Genomic DNA, 22,660 nt, shown 5'->3' with positions numbered 1-22,660 from the left:
GAGTTGGTTAGTCTATGATCTATGATTAAACATAATTCAAAGTAAATTACTTCTTAAGCCAGGTTTTCCTAGACGCGGAACAGGAGAGCGGAGAGAGAGAAACGCGGAGTGCGGAAAAGAGATTAACATGGTGTTCCTCTCCGCTTCTAGGAAAACAGTAACATTAAATTACCTAAGACAAGTGGAGTCCGCTCTCCACATTCCTCTCTCCGCTCTCCCCTCCCTCGCCTAGGAAAACCCAAACATTGAGGGTCCTACTCGTAGGACCCGCAATGGCCCGCAACATTGAGGGCCATGTGTTTCACCAATGTGGAAGGAAAAAGCACCTTTTAGCGAATTTCCCTAAGAGGAAGTATAGCTATTACCGTAGGTGGCAAGGTAATACCTAGGCCCGGGACCGATTTACTTTTTCATTTTGATGTCCCCAGAGGCTAAAAACACGATTCGTTCAAATTCCTATTTTGATTACAAATCAAATCAAATCAAAGCTTTATTTTCCAATAGACATTACAAATGCGTGGAATGGTCAATGAAGGTATTATGTTGGTAAACATTTGTCAAGGAAGAGTACAATATATGTGTACATTTGGTTTAAATGTGTAAGGCGGGATAAACTTTATTGAGTTCGCAAACCCAGCATGATCAGACCATGGGAACGGGTTTTACGGGGGGTTTCATGGGGTAAATAATGAGTTTTCTCTTTTTTGACCCTCAAAACTCAAAATTTCCAAATTTCTCTCTAGAACTTTTTGAAGAGCTTAAAAACAAACAATTTAGTATATCAACATGTTTTTGTACGGTTATTGGTATCGGAGAAAATTAAAAAAATGTAAATTTAAAAGTATTATGTTATTTTCATGGAGAATATTGTAAAATTTCGTAGTTTGCTTCTTTTTGATATATTTTATGATCAAACTCAGCAAATTGATTGATTTTATACTAAGCTATGAATATTTTACAAAAAAACACACTTTATTAGTTTCCTTGTAGCAGCAAACCTAGGTAGTTAAACATAATGTTAATTTGATAGATTTGATTCAAAACCAATTCAGACAAATGGAAATTCGCTTAGTTGGCAGGTTTGCTGTGGCGGGAAGGGGGGTTTCCTTTCACCATGGCCGGTGTTTCACATTGTAAAGACCCCATTTCACCATGGTGGAAGGGAAATATATGTTTTCCTTCCACCTTGCCCTATACCTCCCATCTTGTTTTAGAGAATTCGCCTATAAAGTTACTATTATCATTGACTATACACAATAGTCAATGCTATTATGCTTTTACCATAGGTGGCACGGTAAGACCTAGACCCAGAACAGTTTTATTTTTCAAATTTTAATGTCCCCAGAGGCCAAAAACAGTTTTCGTTAAAATTAATTTAATATATAGAATGTGCTAGAGTTTTCTGGAACATTTGATATAAAATATTGTTCCTTAAGTTTTTGACCTAACCTATACATGTAATTGTGTCTACTTGGTTCAATAAACGAGTTATTGAGTTAAGTCGAGGCAAACATAACAAACATATTTCACAACATCTTCCTTCCACCATGTCACAACATAACATATACATGTATATGGTTCTCCGGTGACATAGCTTATAGTTTTTCCGTCTGTCGGTTCTGTATGTGTTTTTATCTCTTATATTAATACGTGAGGGCTGTTTTTTGTGAACAAAACTCCTCCGTTATTTCTGGACCGATTTTAATGTTTGAGGTGTCAAAATGTTTGTCCCAATTCGTAGTTTTGCATAAAGGTTTTCGTTTTTCAATATTAACTTTCTGAAATGTACGGGGTGCTTTTAAAGTACGTTTTTCCTTCCATTATATTAACATGGGAAAAAGTTGGAAGTGAGACATATGTTATTTCCTCATAATCTATAAAAACATATGATGTTTGATTATTTTGTTTTTAGACGTTTATTTACATTTTTGTGAAATTAATACAAAATTATAACCTTAAACGTATAATATCATAAACATGTTTTTTTTGTTTTTACTGAGAAAAATACTTTAATAAATAATGCCAAGAGTCCAAAGAGTAAATAGGGAAAACAGGCAGAGACGGAGATTGGTGCGAGATTTGATGCGTATAAGACGTAATGAAGAAGAGAGAAGACCTGGCTTGACGAACCGAAATCCTGAATTTCATTGTCTGGGACCTATGGATATGCAGAAATTGCAATGCTCTGTATTTTCGATCAGAGAAAAGAACTAGAGGCGAATACACTCAATGTTGTCACGGGGGAAAAGTAGATCTTCCTCCTATAAGATCGCACCCCGTATTAGAAGAGATGTCCACCGGAGACTCGCAGAAGGCCACAAACATTTCAAGAAACATTGTAGAAATTATAATCAGGCCTTGGCTATGGTAAGTTCCAGTGCCAATATAAAACCAAACCAAGGAGGACCCTACTTTTTTACAGTGAACGGCCAGGTTCATCACAGAATAGGTATTAATATAGATGCAAACCAAGAAAGCTCTTCTTATGCCCAAATATATTTTTACGATACAGAGCAAGCTGTAAGAATGCGATGTGATGCACCTCAAAATAATTCCTGTAATGAAAATGTTATGCTTGAGCTAACAAATTTAATTAATGAAGTTAATCCATATGCTCATGCATTTAAAACTATGGGTCAGGTTTTAAGAGAAACACCAGGTGACCAGCAACAGAATGTCAAAATGGTTTTATACTAAGATAGAAACAGAGACAAAAGAAGATATAATCTACCAACGGCAAACGATGTAGCAGCCGTATTTAAATCTGATGATGGTTGTCCTGAGGGAGCTCCTGAGTTCATAGTATATCCGAAAAATGGGTATCCGGAAAATTTAGGTGCACACTGCTCTGGACTTGACCCCATGGCCTACCCCCTACTTTTTCCATTTGGAGAAGAAGGCTGGTTTCGGGAAATGCCACAAGTGGAGCACCGAGCAACATTGCGTCGAAACACTGTGACTCAGTTGCAGTTTGCATCTCACAGACTTTCGGTCAGACAAGATTATTCCCCTGTCATCCATGGGGGGAAATTATCTCTTCAGTATATCGTGGATATGTTCACAAGAATAGAGGGAGATCGGCTTGCCTTTATTCGCCGTGAACAGTCAAAACTTCGGGCTGAACTCTACATGAACCTTCACGATGCTATCCGAGCTCGCGCTGAAAACGAAGGGCTTAATGTTGGTCGGCAGGTCATACTTCCTAAATCATTTCAAGGCAGCTATCGAAATCTACATAGTAATTACTTGGATGCAATGTCAATAGTTCGTCAACAAGGTAAGCCTGATCTGTTTATTACCTTTACTTGCAATTCAAATTGGGAAGAGATTAAATCAAATCTGAAGTACGAACCCGCAAACATGCGACCAGATTTAGTAGTAAGAGTATTTCATGAGAAACTAAAAGATCTCATGAAAGAAATAACAGATAATAAGATTTTCGGTACAGTGATTGCTAATATTTATACAATTGAATTCCAAAAAAGGGGCCTTCCACATGCACACATTCTTATAACTCTTGATAGAGACTCTAAACTAAGAGATTCAGATGACATTGATCAATTAGTTTGGGCAGAAATTCCCGACCCAGTTTTGTATCCAGACCTGCACGAAATCGTTGCTCGCAACATGATTCACGGGCCATGTGGCACCACAAATCCAAACGCACCATGTATGATTGAAGGTAAATGCTCTAAATCATTCCCAAAACAGTTTCTAGACCAAACGCGAGAAAATGTGAATGGGTACCCTATCTACAGACGTAGAGATGATGGAAAAACTTTAATTGTTCGTGGATCAACAGTGGATAACAGATTTGTAGTACCTTATAACCCCTATCTTCTCAAGAAGTTCAATGCTCATATCAATGTTGAAATATGCAGTACAGTTAAATCTGTAAAGTACATTTATAAATATATTTATAAAGGTTTTGACTCTGCTTCAATTGAGTTTAGAAATGGTGACACCATTATATATGATGAAGTTCAGGGATATTTGAACGCTAGGTGGGTAGGCTCTGCAGAGGCGATGTGGAGAATTCAAGAGTACCCGATGCACCACCAATCACACACTGTGGTTAATCTAGAATGCCACCTGGAAGACCAGCAACGAGTTATCTTTGTTCAAGGAAATGAAGAACAAGCTCTAGAACCAAGAAATACTAAACTGATGGCTTGGTTTCGTTTGAATGAAACGGATGAATCAGCAAGAGAATACACCTACTGTGAAATTCCGAAGCACAACACCTGGCAAGACAACGGTAAATTTTGGCGGAAGCGACAAAGAGGTAATGACAGAATTATTGCACGATTAAATGTTGTTTCTGCAAAGAATGTTGAGCTTTTTCATATTCGTTTACTTCTCCTTCATGTTAAAGGTGCAAGATGTTTTAATGACATTCGCACCGTTGATGGCCATGTTTATGAAACGTACCGAGATGCCGCCATAGCAAGAGGGATTGCTGAAAGTTCGCAACTGAGTCGTGACACTCTTCAAGAAGCTGTTTACTATGCTTCACCTAATGATCTTCGTAATTTATTTGGATGTCTTCTTGGGCTTAACGTACCAACTGAGAGCCTAGACTTATGGAATGAATTTAAAGCTTACATGATCGAAGATTTTACAAATCGGGGTTCATCGGAGGAAGAAGCACTGAATGGAGCTCTATCTCAGATTGAAGAAATTTTAAGGACGCACAATACAAGCTGCAGAGATCTCGGTTTACCGACTCCTGTTATTCGTTTGAATCAGGTTGTAAACCAAGCAAACTCAGAAACGAAACGAGTTGAGTTTGATTCTTTATACTCAAAAGCTAATGAAGACCAAAAGAAAATCATTGATTCAATAATTGAGAAGGTCCAATCACGTGACAGATGTCACAGTTTGTTCTACTTAGATGCTCCAGCAGGATGTGGCAAAACATATATACAAAAAACTTTACTTGCAAAACTTGGAAGCATGGAGATGGTTGCAATTCCTGTTGCATTTACAGGTAAAATAGTGGTTTAAAAAATAACTTATAAATCGTAATATTATTTACATTTTACTTAAATAACTTAGAGAATTAAATATTGATTATCTAAATCGGAAAATAACATGGAAAATTACTACCTTTATACAACAGTAGACGTTTAAAGTACAATAGTAGCAGTTCATTATTAAAACAACTGAGAGCGGAGACAGATTTTTCCGTTATATTTACAGGCGAATAGTGCTTGAAAATTTCACAGTCACTATTAACTTATTAAGAGTAAGTTATTATCTTTTTAAGACACTATACAAGAGGCGAATGATTTCTTACAATTCGGTAAAACGGGCATTTTTAAAAACCGTTTAAAGTTATTATAGGCTATATAGAAATCGGAGATAACGGCTATACCAAATAAACGCATTAACACCATACCATTTTAAAAGACATATTTATAGTTATAAATATTTTAATTTAAAAAAATCATTAGGCATATAAAATATTACATTAATTTATTACTTTCAGGTATTGCAGCAAGTTTAATAGAAGGCGGACGTACTCTTCATAATCAGTTTAAACTACCTATACCTATTTTGGAAAATTCTGTGTCCGGTGTCACTCCAAACTCTCCACATGGCCGATACTTAAACTCAGCTAAACTTATTATAATAGATGAGATCAGCATGACGCCATCTAATGCTATTACAGTAATTGATAGGCTTTTTAGAGATTTGTCATCGGATCCAAATCTTAAGCAATTACCATTTGCAGGAAAAGTAGTATTATTCTCAGGGGATTTTCGACAAACTTTACCTGTGGTACCTCATGCAGGACGTACTGTCATAGTTGAGAATTGTCTAAAAAATAACCCACTGTGGCCCTGCATAAAAAAAGTGAAACTTACAAAGAATATGCGTGTAAATGATGGGGAAGATGTTTTTGCCAACTTTTTATTAGAGGTGGGGAACAACTCTTTGCCTAGGACATCAGATGGGTTTCCTATTTTACCGAAAAGGTTGCTTGGTATTGGCTCTCCAATTGATTTCATATACCCGGATGTGGAAAATTGCATTCGGACTGGGGAAATAAAGAATCGCGCAATTTTAGCCCCAAAGAATTCAGATTGTGACATAATAAATAATGATGTTTTATCCACCATTCAAGGCGAAACTAAGGTTTACGGTAGTGTTGATACATTGCTGGCCGACAACATGGATGCACAACTGGAATGCCCAACGGAATTCCTCAACAGTGTTGAGATTAGCGGCCTCCCAAGACACCACCTTTGTTTAAAAATTGGTGCAGTCGTATTGTTAATAAGAAACTTGAATACTGCAAAAGGCTTAATAAATGGCACACGCCTACAGGTAGCTAGATTACACGAAAATACAGTGGAATGCAAGGTTCTAACAGGAACCAGTGAGGGAGAACAAATATTTATCCCTAGAATCAAAATGTGTCCATCAGAGACAATTCTACCATTTAAGATGCAAAGATTGCAATTTCCTCTCCTGTTAGCATTTGCTATGAAAATTAATAAGGCACAGGGCCAATCGCTAACCAAATCTGCAATTTACCTACCTAAGCCTGTATTCACTCACGGCCAACTTTATGTTGCCCTTAGTAGGTCTAGATCATTCAATGGCACTAAAATTTTCATCAACGAAACCGGTAACCAGAGGGTACTTCCAGATGGAGGTTTTTCCACATCTAACGTGGTGTTCGAGGAAGTGCTAATTGACTGACAAAATGTTTATTCAAATAAATTTTTTATTAGTTTATTCTCCTTTCATTTTTAAAATATTTCTGCGGCGCATAGAGCCGCACGGGTGCACTAGTTTATAATTGATTTTATAACTGAAGATTAATTTATAATAGAAACTTAAAATGTGGTATAATGTGTACCAATACGGTAGTGAACATAAGTGTAAAAAAGTCGTTGCTGTAACTAATAAATTTTAAAATGGCTGTCGTTTACCAAATTCTATGAAAACCGTTATAAAGCTATAAAACATTAGGCATAGAGAGGTAAACATTCACAATTAAAAGCCAAATCAAATGATACCTTATAGTAAAATCTAATAATAAATAAGCAAAGAAGTCACAATTTTGTAAATCGATGTAATTGAACAATACATATACAGAAAACATTGTTTTACATGAGATGCTGCCTAAGGAATAACGTATAAACCATAATTCATTGACTTTAATAATCAGGTTTGTTATTTTTAACGTTTTTTATTGGCCACAAATAGGGGGTTTTCATTGTCGAAGTGAAAATGGGCTAAATAAGAAACAACGTTATCAAACAACAGTCAAGCTCATATCTTATCAATTAAGCACGCACTTCACTGAAGTGTTTGTTTTTGATGTATTACGTCATTGACTAAGGAAACATTTTCCTTGTCTGTGATTACGTATTTGTCCCTCAGAACTCTGTTTTCATTTAAACATCTTTCTGCGTCACAAACCTACCAGCCGAATCTTGTCAAAAACAAAATTGAAAGAGAAAACTAGATCTAGACCAATAAAACTAAAAACACAAACACGGCAGGCGTCAGAGCAAGGCCACACTAAAAAAACGTCAGAGCGAGCGAGTGAGTGCGTCACTAAACTTTTTAGATTGGTTGCTGACGATTACGATTCTATCATCATTTCATATTCAGTCCAGTCTCCCTCCAGTTGTAGTTGTCGTTGAGCTATATTGAAGCAGTGCAACGCAACGACTAACGACGAATGCGGTAGCACTAGCAGACGAAGACGAGTTGTTTATGTTGTTTGATTGATTCGATTGTACTGCATGAGTTTTCCCTTAAATAAGCCGCATAAAAGGATATTATTATAAGTAACGCAGAAAGAAAAATCGTGAATATTTGCTGGTTTTCGGTGGTGCATATTCTAATTCAAATAATCTTCGGTTCCTTGTTCGTACTATGGACAGTTTAAAATTTATTTCGGAAGAACTGTATGATAACCTAGTTGATTCTCCAGGACCTTGCTCGAGTCCGTCTTCGGAGCTGAGTGGTACCGGCAGAAAATGGTACAGGAAAGCAGCACACAGGTAAGCCACTATACGAATCTTCATTACTTCAATTAAACTCTTCATATATAGGCTTAAAGTAACAACGCAACAACAAAATAAATGATGACACTTCTGCCTCTTAGTCTTAATAGCAGTAAGGATAGGCCTAGGCTACCCTCTAGGCATAGGCCGCGCGGCCGGTCCAAAGAGAAGGCGTAGCCGTTTTTCAATGCATTGCCAAATAACTTGTGCATAATCTAGGATTTTTTTCAAACCCTGCTTAAAAAAATGCATAAGAAAATTACTTTTATCTAGAAGTTAAGTAGGTGTAAGTTAAAAATGCTAGGCCTGCTATCTGTGCTAATTATTTAATTGCCGAGGGGCAGTCACTATACGTAGATCTATGTGTGTGTGTGTGTGTGTCCCTCAACAGGAAAACTCGAGTAATTTTGGTCCCATTTTCATGAAATTTAGGTTAAAGTTGTAGGTCAGGATAAGTAACTTTAAATGAGTTCGTGAACCAGCATGATCCGACCATAGGGATAGGGGTTTCATGGGGTAAAAATTTGGTTTTCCCATATTTGATCGTCAAAACATAACTTTCTTATCATCTCTTTGAAACCATTTTGAAGAGTTAAAAAAAAAAAAAAGTTTAAGTTAGTAGGCCTACCCAGGCCTACTTACCATTGAAAGTAATTTTGTACGTTTTTAATTGGATATAGAGAATAGACTATTAAAAACATGTAAAATTTAAAATCCCACGTCATTTTTATGGAAATTAAAGTAAGTTACTTAAATGGTTGTAGTTTGCTTGTTTATGGATAAGTAAACTTATATGTTGATCAAATTTATTTAAGTTTATTACACCTTAGCCTATAAATGCTGATCTTATTTAGTAAAAAAGCAATACAGGTCAACACACCATTCTACACTCAATCTTCACTCTTATTTGGGTTAAAATACGCACCTAGGTGGCGTCCCCATCTCAATGATTGATAATTGATATAGCCTATTATCAACATTTTGTTGTACACAACTCATACCTTCCCTATAGCAGCAAACCTAAATACTCGTTAAATCTAATGTTATTTAAATGGGAAATAAATAGCCTACTGGTATATCTTGTTTATGGAAAGTACCGGGGGACCTTGCCTTGCTCGGCTGTGGTTAATCTAGGCCTATATATTTAATATACGCGATATGAAACTTTGTGAACAATAACGCTTTTCTGTTATAAGATTTAACCCCACATATTACATACCAAAATGTTCGTCTAGGTGTGTAGATTTGCAAACTGGCTTTAGATTTTTGAAATATAGGCTATCTTTTAAGGGCATGGGCTGCCCTCAAATTTCCTTCCATAAGGATAACGTTGTGATTGATTTGAATGTTATTATATTCTAAAACAGATGTCAATTCATTAGTAAAAAAGATCCCAGCTGTTTTGTTTGGTTTTGAAATGTAAACAGTTTGCATGTTTTTAAAAATAATTAGAAACCCGGCAAAGAAATGTTACCTATAGGACATGATGGGAGAAAAGTTTTACATTTATTTTCGTTTAAACATGCCAAGGTCCCGATGACAAAGAAATATTGTCGGTTGGACACGGCGAGTCAACATACAGCAACCAATGCAAAATGTAAGGAGCCCAGAGGAGGAGCTGGAACAGTAAGTGGCAACGTCTACTTACAAAATTACACTGACAAATACAAGAACTCAGCAGCATTCACTTGGCAAGATGGCATTAAAATGCCAGAAATGTGGTGTGCTACATTTTAAAGATGAAAGAGGATGAGGCGAAGGATTTTCATCACTGCTGCCATAAAGGAAAAATGAATCTACCACCATACCGAGAAAGCTATTATATCTAGAGCCTACTATGGAGCAAATCATTTGAGTAGAAACTACAAATAGAACATTAGATCGTACAACTCTGCGCTCGCAATGATCAGCACTCGAGCTAAAATTTAAGAACATAACGGTGGAGGGCCTTTCATGTATAAGATGCAACGACACAATTTATCACTCAATTGTCACCTTACAACCGTCAGAAGGGGAGCATCCCACATATATGCCCAAATTTATACCTACAACGTCGAAACCGCTGTTCAAGAAAGAATGCTAAACAAAGCTAATGGCTCTTGCAGCACTGAACTCATGCACATTTTGACTCAACATTTGGTTGATATTAATTCATACATGTAAGTTTTGAGCATGATGAGCTCCGCCCTGCAAAATACTCCTACTGAACAGCAAAAAGAACTTAGAATGCGTATAGCCAACGATCGAGCTCAAGACCATTGACCAACGTCGAAACAACAACGCAAATTCTTACTATAATATCCTAATTTTATTATTTGTGTGAATTCACACGGGTTCACCTAGTTGGGTTTAATCGTAAACAGACACATTTTATAATTTACTAAAATCATTTTTATTACAAAATCATAGACATTTGATCGCTGACTGAATGTTTCTCCCCTCTAGTCATTGAAACCCGTTGTTCGACTTTTGCACTCGAACCGATTACAGCACATAAACATATGATTCAAACAAATTCATATTAGTTACAAATGCTTGAGACAATTTTCTGCTTTTGCACTACTATTTCTAAAGAATTTAAGATTCTGTCTCTTTTTCAGTGGCTAAGGTTTTTTCCTCAGTGGTGGGTTCTTCCGGATAGTGTCCACTTATTTAAAAGGTTTTTAGGGTCTTAACAAATCACAAGGGTGAAACCGAGTTAAATGTTAAATGTGCTTAACTTGTTTGTTTAAATTCTGTCATTATAATTCCTTAAGTAGGTAAGCTACTACAATTAGGCCAATTTATACTTAACCTAGCCTGTTTGGCTAAACCAAGCCTGAATCTGTTGCAGACTGTCTAAACCACTCTGCAGTAATATCAAATAATGTTTCAAAGCACAACCAAAGTGCCTAGCCTACTTTGGTTGTGCTTTGAAACAACTACTGTTAGAACAAATTAATTTCATTAGGCAACTAATTTTTCTGTTCAATGGAATATCCCTAAAACTATAACTGACAAGTGCTGCTAGAGCTAGTAATATGCACAGGCTGTGGGTTGACGAGTTTTAGGTCTAATAAATAACCAAGCATTAAAAGTTGTATTTCACAAAAATCTACAAATTGACTAATATTTTCTTATATTGGAAAAAATAACTCCATATCCAATTGCATTAATCTAACCTGCTCCTGCTGAACATTAATTTCAGTGTTGTTGTTGTTTCATTCTTTGTATCCAAAAGAGGCAAATGCTATTTTGAAGAAAGGTTCTAAATGTGTTGTTTGGCTAGAGCTTTGACGGCGACACTTGACACATGGTTTTAGTTAGTAGACACATGTGGCACAAACTAGTTGGTGCCAACTACAACCAACTAGTTGCCCACAAAGTTACATTTGTATACATAATACCCTCACCACACCAAACCTGAAAACTCTGCAAATTTACATTTTTTTTTCTGATAGGATTTTTCTAAAAAAATGTTCTTTAACATGTCAGATTTATTCCTTATTCAAATATTCGGTTTAACGAGTACATATGTTTTCTGCTACAGGGAACCTTATGATAAAATTTTACTATGTTAAAAGCTTAGCATGATGCCATAGTTGATCAATTTAACTACCGGTAACATCAATTTACTTTTTCTCCAATAAAATAATGATGGTTCTTTAAATTTACATTTTATTTGAGAGATTTATTTGGAATATACTTCGTAACCCTTAATTGTACAACACTTCAATAGGCATACTAAATTATTAATATTCTACAGGAAATATGAATTGGAATTTTTATGTTTAACAATACAAATTTTAAAAACCTAATTAAAAAAAATTGTTAAGCCTTATGGAACACCCGGTTTTCATTAGGCCTACCAAATTTATAGGCTAGAACTAACTTTAAAGTAGGACTTGAATTCACACCACAACGATAACCCCATTTTCATATGGATGTAAACAAAATTGTATCATGGCCATCTGTTTTAATGTAAACAAATGTAAATTAGAAAAGGTCAGATGATTGACAACATATTTCAGTAAAAAATTTGAAATTTTAAAAGCCTATAGGACGAAGGGTTTTCACGGGATATCATCCAAACCCGCAAAAGGCACATGTAGAGTAATATGCTTATTCTGCCCGTAACGGGATCAGTAAATGTTAACGCAACAATGGGCAAGTTCACCCGCACTTACCAGTGTCACTGGTGAACACAATATTTGCTGAATACAAAAATCCAACAAATTCTTTTAATATCGATACGATGGCTGTAATGAAAATTGGGCATTTCCATTATTTAAGGGAGAAAATTTTACTAAAACCTTTTTTGATAAGCTTCAAAACCGCATTACACCCTGTGGTCTTGATCCTTGCTGGTTTGCCAACTCATTCAAGTCCATCCAGCTTTACACTTTCATGCCAAATTTCATCAAAATCAGGCCTGCTATAGTTATTGCGTCCATGGACACTTACTGTATGTATATAGGCATATATAGGGCCTATACATTTTAATGGATGGGTTAGTGTTTTTGGCCTCTGGGGATGTATCAAAATGAAAAAATAAATCGGGTCTAGATCTTATTGTGTACCTATTGGGTAGTGCCATGGTCATACTTCCTCCGGCACATGTCCGACTTTTTGTTGTTGTTTATTGTGCTCACACTACCTTGTTTTGTGTTTCGTCTTTCTTATGAGGAATCTTTTCACCGCCCAAGTTGAAGATGATTTATGACCGTTAATGTCCATGTAGATTTGACAAAGAAGCATTTAAAGTAAAGTGGTAGTCTAACGTCTACAAGAACAGTATAACTTGGTGATACAACAAGTTACATAGCCTACTATTGTAATAATCACCTTTAGGCCTTCAGTTCAGGGCTATTTAAGACCCTGTCAACAAACTCACCAACGATGTCTTTTATCTTATCAATCACACTACCTATATATGAACACTTAATACAAATTTTAAAACAAGCTGATAACTTACTATTATGACACAATCTTCAGAAAACCCTCTTGAAAGATAATTATGTTAAGTTTTTTCTAATTTAATCAAACTTGAGGTTAATACATCTTGAAGCTAAGTTTCACTTTCATTAATTGAAATTCAAAACAAGTTATTATTTTGCTACCTTTATTTAAGGTTTTCAATAAAATCAACTTGCTATGGGGCCCCTATATGAATAAATAACAATTGTTAATTTTGTTACAAAGTTAACATTTATTTAAATAGAATGGTTGATTGTAGCCTGTTGCCGTTAATTCATATTAAAAGAATTTTGAACAATATTTTTTTAAAAGGTTGAACTAGAAGTTTTGATGATTAAATCTATGTCTACTCTTTTAATTTATGGTTTTACTATCTGTGCCTACATGGTCTAAAGGAGTGTAGGAGTTTTGCCAACGGGTATCAGGTAGAAAGGGTCCCCATCCATGAATTCCACATACTGCGGAGTTTTGCCAACGGTTGTGGGTTGCGCGAGAGGGGGAGGGCGAGAGAGGGAGATTACACGTGACCGTGAGGTTGGCTTCCGCTAGGGGTGGACAAACCAGGCAGGATGCTGACTGTGTTCAAAGTAATGGAGTTATGCACCTCTGACTGTGAAAAGAAATGTATTGAATTTTTAACCTAACCTACTAACCTAACCTAACCTAACCTAACCTAACCCACTGCGACAAGCGCATAACTGCCAAGCGTAGACAACCCTGACAATCGCTCTCCCTCCCTCACACTCTTTCTCCCACTACCACCGTTGGCAAATCTCCGCACCAAGAGGTGGACGAAGGCATCCCCCCATCTACCTGACACCCGTTGGCAAAACTCCGGTTCCCGGTCTAAAGTAGCTCTTTATCCACTGATTAGTAAACACCATTTTTAATCCCTAGGGAGTAAAAGGCATTTTCAATCCCTAGAGAGTAAAATTCAGCTGTTGTAAACACTTATAAACTTATATTGTAAGCAATCATATTGTATCAAAATTATATTCATTGATTTATAACCGGTTGTAGACTATTGTTGCATTCTTATAAATAATTCGACATACTATATTGATACAGTACTGTAGTATGACGTACAGCTACACAATTATTGTAATCAACAAAATGATGGAATCTGTTACTAAACAGCTGCTTAATTGCGTTAGTAAATCTAGAAACAAGTTGAAAATTGTTTTGAGAGGTTATCTTTTTATAAAAAGTATTTTCATTTTCCGACTTTTTTAATAATGTTGCAGTATGACGAAAAATATGGTTCATCATAGGCCTACTTGCAAAAAGTGTCTTTTCAACCCTCGCTCATTTTTTGACCTCGGCTTCGCCTCAATCATAAAGCTTGAGCTCGAGTCGAAAAGTGTCACTTTACACCCCAGCGATGAAATGTATTACTGTATCAAATATGAGGAGATAAGAATATACCCCCGCAGCAGCAAACCTGCAGACTAAGAGAATTTCCATTTGCCTGATTGGATTTACACAAAAATATTTCATTAAAAATATCACATTTATATTCCCTATTCAAATACCATTAGTTTAACAAGTACTTAGGTTTGCTGGGACAGGGAGGGTAAAAAGTCTTTTTAGTAAAATGTAAATAGTTTAGTATGAAATAAATGCATTTTCCAAATTTGATCAAGATATGAACATAAACAACAACAAGTTTACTTATTCATCATGAGAACAACATGGGAATTTTAAATTAGAATTTATTTGGAATTTTCCGTAATTAATAGACACATAACAATGCTTCAATATACTTAATTGTTTGTTTTTTAAGTTCATCAAAATGGTTTCAAAATAAATTGCAAAATTTTATGTTTTTAGGGTCAAAAATGGGAAAAACCAATTTTTACCCCATAAAACCCCCCATAAACCCCGTTCTCATGGTCCGATTATGTTGGTTGGCAAACTTGTTTGAATAAATGTAGGTGTACACATGTTTGTGCCAAATTTAATCGAAATCGGATCTTTTTGCTTGAGTTATCGTGCTAACTGACACACACACATATATTTATACATTTTTTTAAATATACATGTTCACGTAATAGGGCTGCTGATATATTAAAAGATTGTAGTAAATAAAATACAACTGAGCACCCTAAATATATTATTTTTATGGAAGTTCAAAACTATTAAAAACTTCTATTAAAAATATAATATTCAGGGTGCTCAGTAGAACTTTATTTACTACAATAATTTAATACTAGGGGCCTGTAGGGGCCATAGCCCCTAATTTAGACACAATTGTCCATATGAAGGCAACTCCCCATTTCGCGGTAGTAAGTCAGAAATATATCTAAAAATTTGTCCCTGAATTTTAAAACAGTAAGGCCTATGTCCCGGAATCTCTTTTTGTGTAGCGGAAAGCGATGCAAAAGCCATTGCACTGTTATATTGCTTTATGTTTTTTATGAAGTTAGAATCATGTAAAACATTTCTTTTAGTTCGTCATTTAATTGTGGTTGTGGCATGTTAATGAATCCATTTTGGCAACATGCGTCGAAATGTCCATTTGTGGCCTTGAATTTCTTTCATATTTAGGTCTTACATGACGTTCTCTTTAAGCATTTCTTGTGTTGAATTCCTGGATACTCTTCCACATCTTGCAGGTCTTCCCCTACCCTGTCTAGTTACTTCATCACTCGTTATAAAAACAGAAAACAAAAAAAATAAACAAATACATTTCATTTTGAATCATTATTTAACAACATTGACTTTCGGAATAAATGTAAACATTGCAAATAAATAAGTAACAGCTGATTAGAACAGTGTTTCCCAACCTTTTTCCGTCCAGGGCACACTAACTAGAACAAGATTTTAGTCACGGCACACTTGTCTACAAAATATCATTGGTAAAAATTACATTTAGTAAGTGCATAAAAAACTCTTTTTACAATTACATCTTACTCCGTAAAACCTATTTTTTTTACTAGTACATATATATATATATATATATATTTATATAATATAAAGGTGGATTTACCTAGGTAAAAAATATAAAACTCACATTTGTTATCTAACATGTGTACATTATTTAGTGTTTATTAGGTGGAAAGTTTTAAATAATAATAAAACATTGAGCTTGATAACAATGTTGTATGAATTTACCAATAATGAGTGAGAAATATTTAATAAACCCTGGTTTCAGTTCTAGTGGGAAATTTGTGCTCGACGTTTGCTCATTAAAAGTTTCTTTCTTGATCAAAAATTTTTTAACTACTTAAAACTTCGCGGCACACCTACAGAGGCCTACCGGCACACCAGTGTGCCGCGGCACACTGGTTGGGAAACACTGGATTAGAATGTAGACGTTTTTCAGTTCCCATGCTTTTCTTAAGGTGGATATTTTACGTTACATCTCGTTTTCTGGTAACTTTATGGGAATTCTGCTATTTCCCGAGTCCCTGGGGTCATGACCTTTAATTTAAAACCCCTCCCACTTTTTTACGACTTACCAGACGTTTATATATAAGAACAGAACAGAAGAACAGAATTATATATAAGGATTTATACATATACTAGGTGGCCCGACAGACGTCGTCCTGTCCTAATGTGGTTTTATGTCAAATGTTCGTTCATTTTCAAGATGAGCTCGTTCTCATGGCTCAATCACGTCCTGGTTGGAGCTCGTTCGTCTCGCTCACTTGCCTTCAGGAGCTCGTTCGCTACGCTAACTCGCCTCCAGGTTGAAGTTCGTTCGCTATGCTCATTCACCTTTTGGTGACAAATTAGCTGTTGTCATAAATTAAAAAAAATAATAGTGCTGCACCCTGTTGGTAAACCTATTAACTTTTTGCTATTGAACATCACAGAAACATATTGTTTAATTGAACCAGCTGTTAAGATTCTTTAATTCCATTTAAATATGAGTACTCATAAGGTTAACATGGGAAACTCCAGAGCCACTGGGGCGGGGCGGAGACCTTTTGACGGATCTGCACCAAACTTCAGACAAACCACCCTTGAATAATGCCTGAAAGTTTCATTACAATCTGACGAGCGGTTTCGGAATCCATAAAGGACAAACAAACAAACAAACAATGGGAATGCTACTCAACTGTGGAAATTTTTCATCTTAATTCCAAAAGATCCAATAGTCAATGTTGGCACTTAATTTAGCATGATAGGTAGCAAATGTAGGGTATTACGTCTTTGTGGCTATCTCCATTGAGTTAAGGGGCATTTAAAGTGCCAAACACACTATATTATGTCTGTGTTATCAATATGGGAAAAAATATGGTTTGCTTGTTGTGGCTGCATTATCCTACACATTGAATCTTGTCAAATTTGTGTACTTAAAAAAAAACACTGTAGTCATTATGTTCTCTTTTGGTACTTGAATTTTGAAACAATTTTAGGCCTAGTCTGTTCTATGGGTATATGTAAGAAAATTCTTTAGGAAATCCGTTCATGCAGTAAGCTTAATGATGTAAAGTTGTTTTGATATTTAAACTTGTGTAGTTGTGACATGTATATTTTTACCCTCAAGAGCTAACATTCACATTGCAGTCGTCAGATAAATTAAATTTGAACAACACTACACTGTCCAAGACTAACTAGTGAAGGTTTTTGTAGCTTTGGCCCATCTGGCACAATATCAAACATGCAGCCTTCAATCACCACCACTGCTCTCTCAACTTCCTCTTTCCTCCCCAACAATTAATTAAGGCAGCTTTATATTTTTAATCTACCAAGCAAAGAATTCATAAATATTTGATACCCTAGTAGGTGACTATGTTTAAACTCCATTGTAAATTGATTCAAAGATAAAAATTAAGGTGTTTGATAAAAACATAAAAAACATTGGTCTATTGCATTTTTCTACACCCTGTATACAAGAAGGTGGCCAAATATGTTAAACCCTGTGCCATTTTATGAGATTTCCAACCATATGCTACACTATTGAGGTTTAGATATGCTGTTGTTTGTTTTAGTGGTTTGAATACTAGAAAACAGGGAACTTTTTTACTGTTTTTACTGTTCATACTGAAACAAAAATACAAGCTTTGCTTAATACATGCTGACTTTCTATGTTTTAAATGGTAAGATACCATGTTTTTGAGTCTTCAAACCGCTAAAGCACATAAACAGACCTAAAGCTCAATACATACAATAGTATACAAGATCAATAGTGTAGCATATGGTTGGAAAGCTTATAAAATGGCGTAATTTTTAACATATTTGGCCACCTTCTTGTATACAGGGTGTAAAAAATTTAATAGACAAAGGTTTTTTAAATTTTTATCAAACTCCTTAATTAACTCCTTAATAAACTCCTTAATGGTATGGTTTTATCTTTGGATCTATTTACAATGGAGTTTTTACTTTTAATCCTCTATCGTTTTCAATTATTCTTATTCAAAATTTAATGTAGAACACGAAAATAACATTATTTACTCAAAATCCTTTTACAGGTAATTAAGAAATTGCTATATTAAGTTTAAACACATGGTTATTTTTTAAAAACTTAAAAAAAATACTTTGGGAAGCCAATTTTTAGACTTCAAACCTCTTATGTGCATCATCACACTTCATTTACTTTTTACTTACAACAAACAATTTTTGTCACACTGAGTACCAATCACCCTGTATAAAGAATCTAATGTTTTCTTGTTTTCATGCAGATGCTTAGATATCTTTGTAACTTGTTATTTCCATAGTGTTGATAACAAATGCTATTTTTGTTTGCCACATGACACTGTTTAGAGTCTTAATCATTGTTTGTCTAATACCAAAAGAACCATATATCACAGCCTTGATTTTGCTCATTATATTCTGTCTTGAAAATAGTGTAATGAATTATTGATTAACCAGAGGGTAGGGTAATCCTGTAAGCCAAGTACAGCACACAGCATATCTCACTAAAGTACTCTGTGCTCTTAAGTGTTAAAATGGCCTCTCCACAACATGGTTTTAAGCAAGTAGATTAACTTGTGATACAACCAATATTTACTGTCAATAATGGTACACTTTTACTTTCTCCCCCTATACCGTAGTATATGGAGAAAGTATTATTTTCGTCAAAATTTTCGAGTTTGAGTTTTGAGTGGATATAGGTTTTGGGTCTCCCTGGACCCAAAAAAGTGGTTTTCGAAGTGATGTCTTGGTGAGTGTGTGTGTGTGTGTGTGTGTGTCTGGATGTGTACAGAGCTAGGGACTATACCTGTGGTCCGATTTCGATGAAATTTGGTATGTAGGTTCTAATCCATTGTATCTCCAGACTTTTTTTCATTTTAATGAAATTTTGATTTTTAATGGGGATTTTCCCATAAAACCCCATAAAAAACCGGAAAAATAGGATTTTCTCAAAAATTGCCCAAACGATTTTGAAAACAAATTAGTATGTTGTAGCCCTTTAAATTCTGAATAAAATGGTACAAATCCCATTTCTGTAAAAATGTTGGTTCAAAAGTTATTATAAAGTATGTTATTTTCCCATAAAAAATCCCCATTAAACAACAAAAAATTGGATTTTAGAATAAAGTCCTGTTTTGATTTAACATAGCATGTTATGGTCCTTACAATTTTGATAGTTTTTCATTTTTTAGAAATTTTGATTTTTAATGGGGATTTTCCCATTAAACCCAATAAAATAATGGAAACATAGGATTTTCCCAAAAATGGCCCAAACGATTTTAATTAAAATTTATCATGTTATAGTCCTTTATATTCTGAACAAAATGGTACAAATCCCATTTCTGTAAAAATTATAGTTCAAAATTTATTGTAAACTAGCTGTTTGCCCGTTCTACGTACGGGAATCTTGTAGTAAGTTAAAACCTTATATTCAGAACAGGAGTTGGTTTGCATATTTAGTGTGCATTTTTCCAGATATGATGGCAAAACTATAATTGTTTAGGAATACATATAAACCTTCTCAAATACAATATCTGACAGTTTCAAAGCCAAAACGAATGCTTCGCAATTAAATGTCACCCGATCGTGTTAGTCCATATTTTACATCTAACGATAAAAGGAATTGCTTTACAGTATAGATCTATGAGGCATAGCCCTAAGGTAGGCCTGCAATTGAAAGTTGCTTTTCACACTGGTTAAAAGTAGTTAAAACACTACCTCAACCTCACTACTGCACACTTTATTCGGGTTGAAATTTTTATTAACAATGGTTCTCTTGTCTTTTCCACGAAAAATAAGGACATTAATGCGTTACCAATAGACATACACACACAAATACAGAATTGAGTCCACACAACATTTTGGAGTCCAGACAGAAAACGCTAAAAATTATACAGTAAGACATCAATTAAATTTAATAAGCAATAAGGTGCAGTGTTTATAAATAAATATTGAAAATAGTGATGTGTTTGTATGTAAAAATGGTTCTTACTGCTACCACCGGTTCTAAAGAAAAGTAGCAGTATCAAAAACCAACAAGAAAAGATGTTAACATATTAATGACAGTTTGAAGAAACCACCTTTATCCAAACAAAGGTTTCTTATTTAAAAGATTACGTAATCTCTAAACGATAATCGGTACATATATCTAGCAAACATTTGGAGGAAATGGGACAAAAACGCACAAATCTGGGGTTTTGTACGTTTGTAGTTTTATTTCCTAAGTAGGAAAAGTACTGATATCGTTGTCGAAATGTAAGTAAGTAGAAACCAAAAGTGACACATTGGATAAGCGAGTTTAGCTACATCTGTTAAGTTAAACCTCTGTTACGGTACGATCACAGCGAAATCAGAAAGATCTTCCAAGATCGCAGCAACATCCACGATCACCCACTGCAGTTGTGATTTTTTACTTTGCACTTAACACAACTGTCCTTAAGGCGCCGTCAATGAGTGGAAACCTTTTTTGTAAGCTATTGGTGACGATGATTAAAAAAATGTAAGTTTCCTTGCACTAATACAACACTGCTTCACGGTATTTTCCCCGGTTATCAAAACTCAAGAACAATCATTGCATTTGCGATTAATTAAACCGGTTAAGTAAGGCACAAAGTTTTTAATCTCACTTGGTTTGGATGTGCTGACAAAACTTGATCGGAAATGGTTGCGGTATTTGTAAACAACTTTTAATGTAAACATATCAGTGGCAGCTAGAAGTGAGAACTAATCCAAACAGCTGAGTTATTTCATAAAATGTAATAGTAAACATTGGGAGAAAATTTGACAAAAATCGAACAAAATTGGGTTTTTGGTGGTTTGTTATTTTGTTTTCAAAGAAGCGAGGCCATGTTTTTATAGCCAAAGACACTCTCGCCAATTCAGTAAATACAGAAAAATGATTAGAAACTTGATCGGTACTCTAGTTTTCTAGGAGTAGGCCGCGTAAAATGGCATTTTGGCGTTACAGACGGAGTCACAGAATGGGCAGACAGACATACAGACAGAAATTGAGATAAGACTCGTTTCGGCTTTCTTAGGCTATGAAACGTTAAAATAACCAAAAACTGCATGATTCTAAGCAATGTACAGACAAAACTGTAATTTTATTTATATAGATTATGTTATTTTCCTATAAAAACCCCATAAAATACTGTAACGGTAAAATAGGATTTTCCAAAAAATGGCCCGAACGATTTTGATTAAAATTTAGTATGTTATAGTCCTTTAATTCTGAACAAAACTGTACAAATCCCATTTTCGCATATTTACTCTCACCGCTTACATGTCATGATAAAGGTTGTTGACAAACTTATGGGAGAAAGTATGTGTCAGAATGCTGATACCGTTTATTTAACTATGATTTTCATGTTATGCGTGTGTGTAAATATATATGGACACACAAACAACTATTCCTATATACTGTATATATATATATATATATATATATCATATCATATCATATCATATATACAGTATATATTTTTTTTTAAATGCCTAAGTACACTGGAAACACTCTTTTGTTTGGTTTTCAGGGTAGGCTACTTTGGTATTTTAATTTACTTATTAACATTTTAAAGTAGTCCTCGTTGGTGTAAATACTAACAACATACATATATATACTCCCCTGCCGCAGCAAACCATCAGACTAAGCAAATTTCCATTCACCTGGCTGGGTTTCTACTAAAATATTCCCTTAAAAATTGACAGATCTATTTCCTATAAAACATTACATTAATTAGGTAGCTAAATAGGGGGGCCACCAGTAGACCGACAAGATACTTGGTCGTCTGGCCACTAGACCGTCTTTTTTAATTAAATAGATAAATACTGAAAACCAGTACGTCGACAAGTTATTTCATCGTCAGTCCAGTTGACCGGCCTGTAAAACTAAATTATTATATACGAGAAACCCACTTGTCGTCAATCGACCCGGCCGACATACCACTTGCTCGTCTTTTAGGTGGGGATGTGTTGAGCAGCAGTGCCAGCGGCGCGCGCAGCTGTGGAGTGCGCTGTAGGCGTACCAACTTCTTTCTGTATCTTGTAGCGGCGGTTTTTATTCCGACGATTTCCAGCTATCACAATGCAGCGGACTAGTGAGGTTTTTTATTACGTGTAATTGTTTGTTTCTCAATCGATATTTGTTTATATACAGTACAGTGAATATAAATATGCCTATATTAATTTACTTCAATTAAATACACGTTTTTTAGCTACTACATTTAAATTATTGAAGAATTACATGAAATCTAGAAAACTAGAGTACCGTCTAGAAACCTAGAGATCCGCCACGTGTGGCCCCGGCCTAAGAA

At 35.1% G+C, this 22,660-nt stretch overlaps 2 protein-coding genes across 2 annotated transcripts in view; both read left to right on the top strand.

Annotated features, from left to right (window-relative positions):
• Positions 1-2,913: 2,913 nt before the first annotated feature.
• Positions 2,914-5,007, top strand: LOC129000066 (uncharacterized). Its single transcript, XM_054426941.1, has one exon. It carries the CDS (start codon positions 2,914-2,916, stop codon positions 5,005-5,007), a length of 2,094 nt encoding a protein of 697 aa, XP_054282916.1.
• A 2,616-nt stretch (positions 5,008-7,623) lies between these two features.
• Positions 7,624-22,660, top strand: part of LOC128983726 (cytosolic purine 5'-nucleotidase) — a 91,210-nt gene continuing 76,173 nt past the window's right edge. The window contains exon 1 of the mRNA XM_054403128.1: positions 7,624-8,027. Coding sequence (XP_054259103.1) covers positions 7,900-8,027 — 128 coding nt within the window. The 5' untranslated portion in view covers positions 7,624-7,899. The remainder of the gene's footprint in view (positions 8,028-22,660) is intronic.

The sequence above is a fragment of the Macrosteles quadrilineatus genome, unplaced genomic scaffold (genome assembly GCF_028750875.1).
Source record: "Macrosteles quadrilineatus isolate MER2022 unplaced genomic scaffold, UCM_ALF_1.0 Scaffold_1__1_contigs__length_201487025, whole genome shotgun sequence".
Classification (NCBI taxonomy): domain Eukaryota; kingdom Metazoa; phylum Arthropoda; class Insecta; order Hemiptera; family Cicadellidae; genus Macrosteles; species Macrosteles quadrilineatus.
This window is presented reverse-complemented; position numbering and strand designations above follow the sequence as displayed.

Excerpts from the sequence above, each read along its gene's own strand:
- LOC129000066 (XM_054426941.1), top strand. The coding sequence starts at position 2,914 with ATGCCACAAGTGGAGCACCGAGCAACATTGCGTCGAAACACTGTGACT.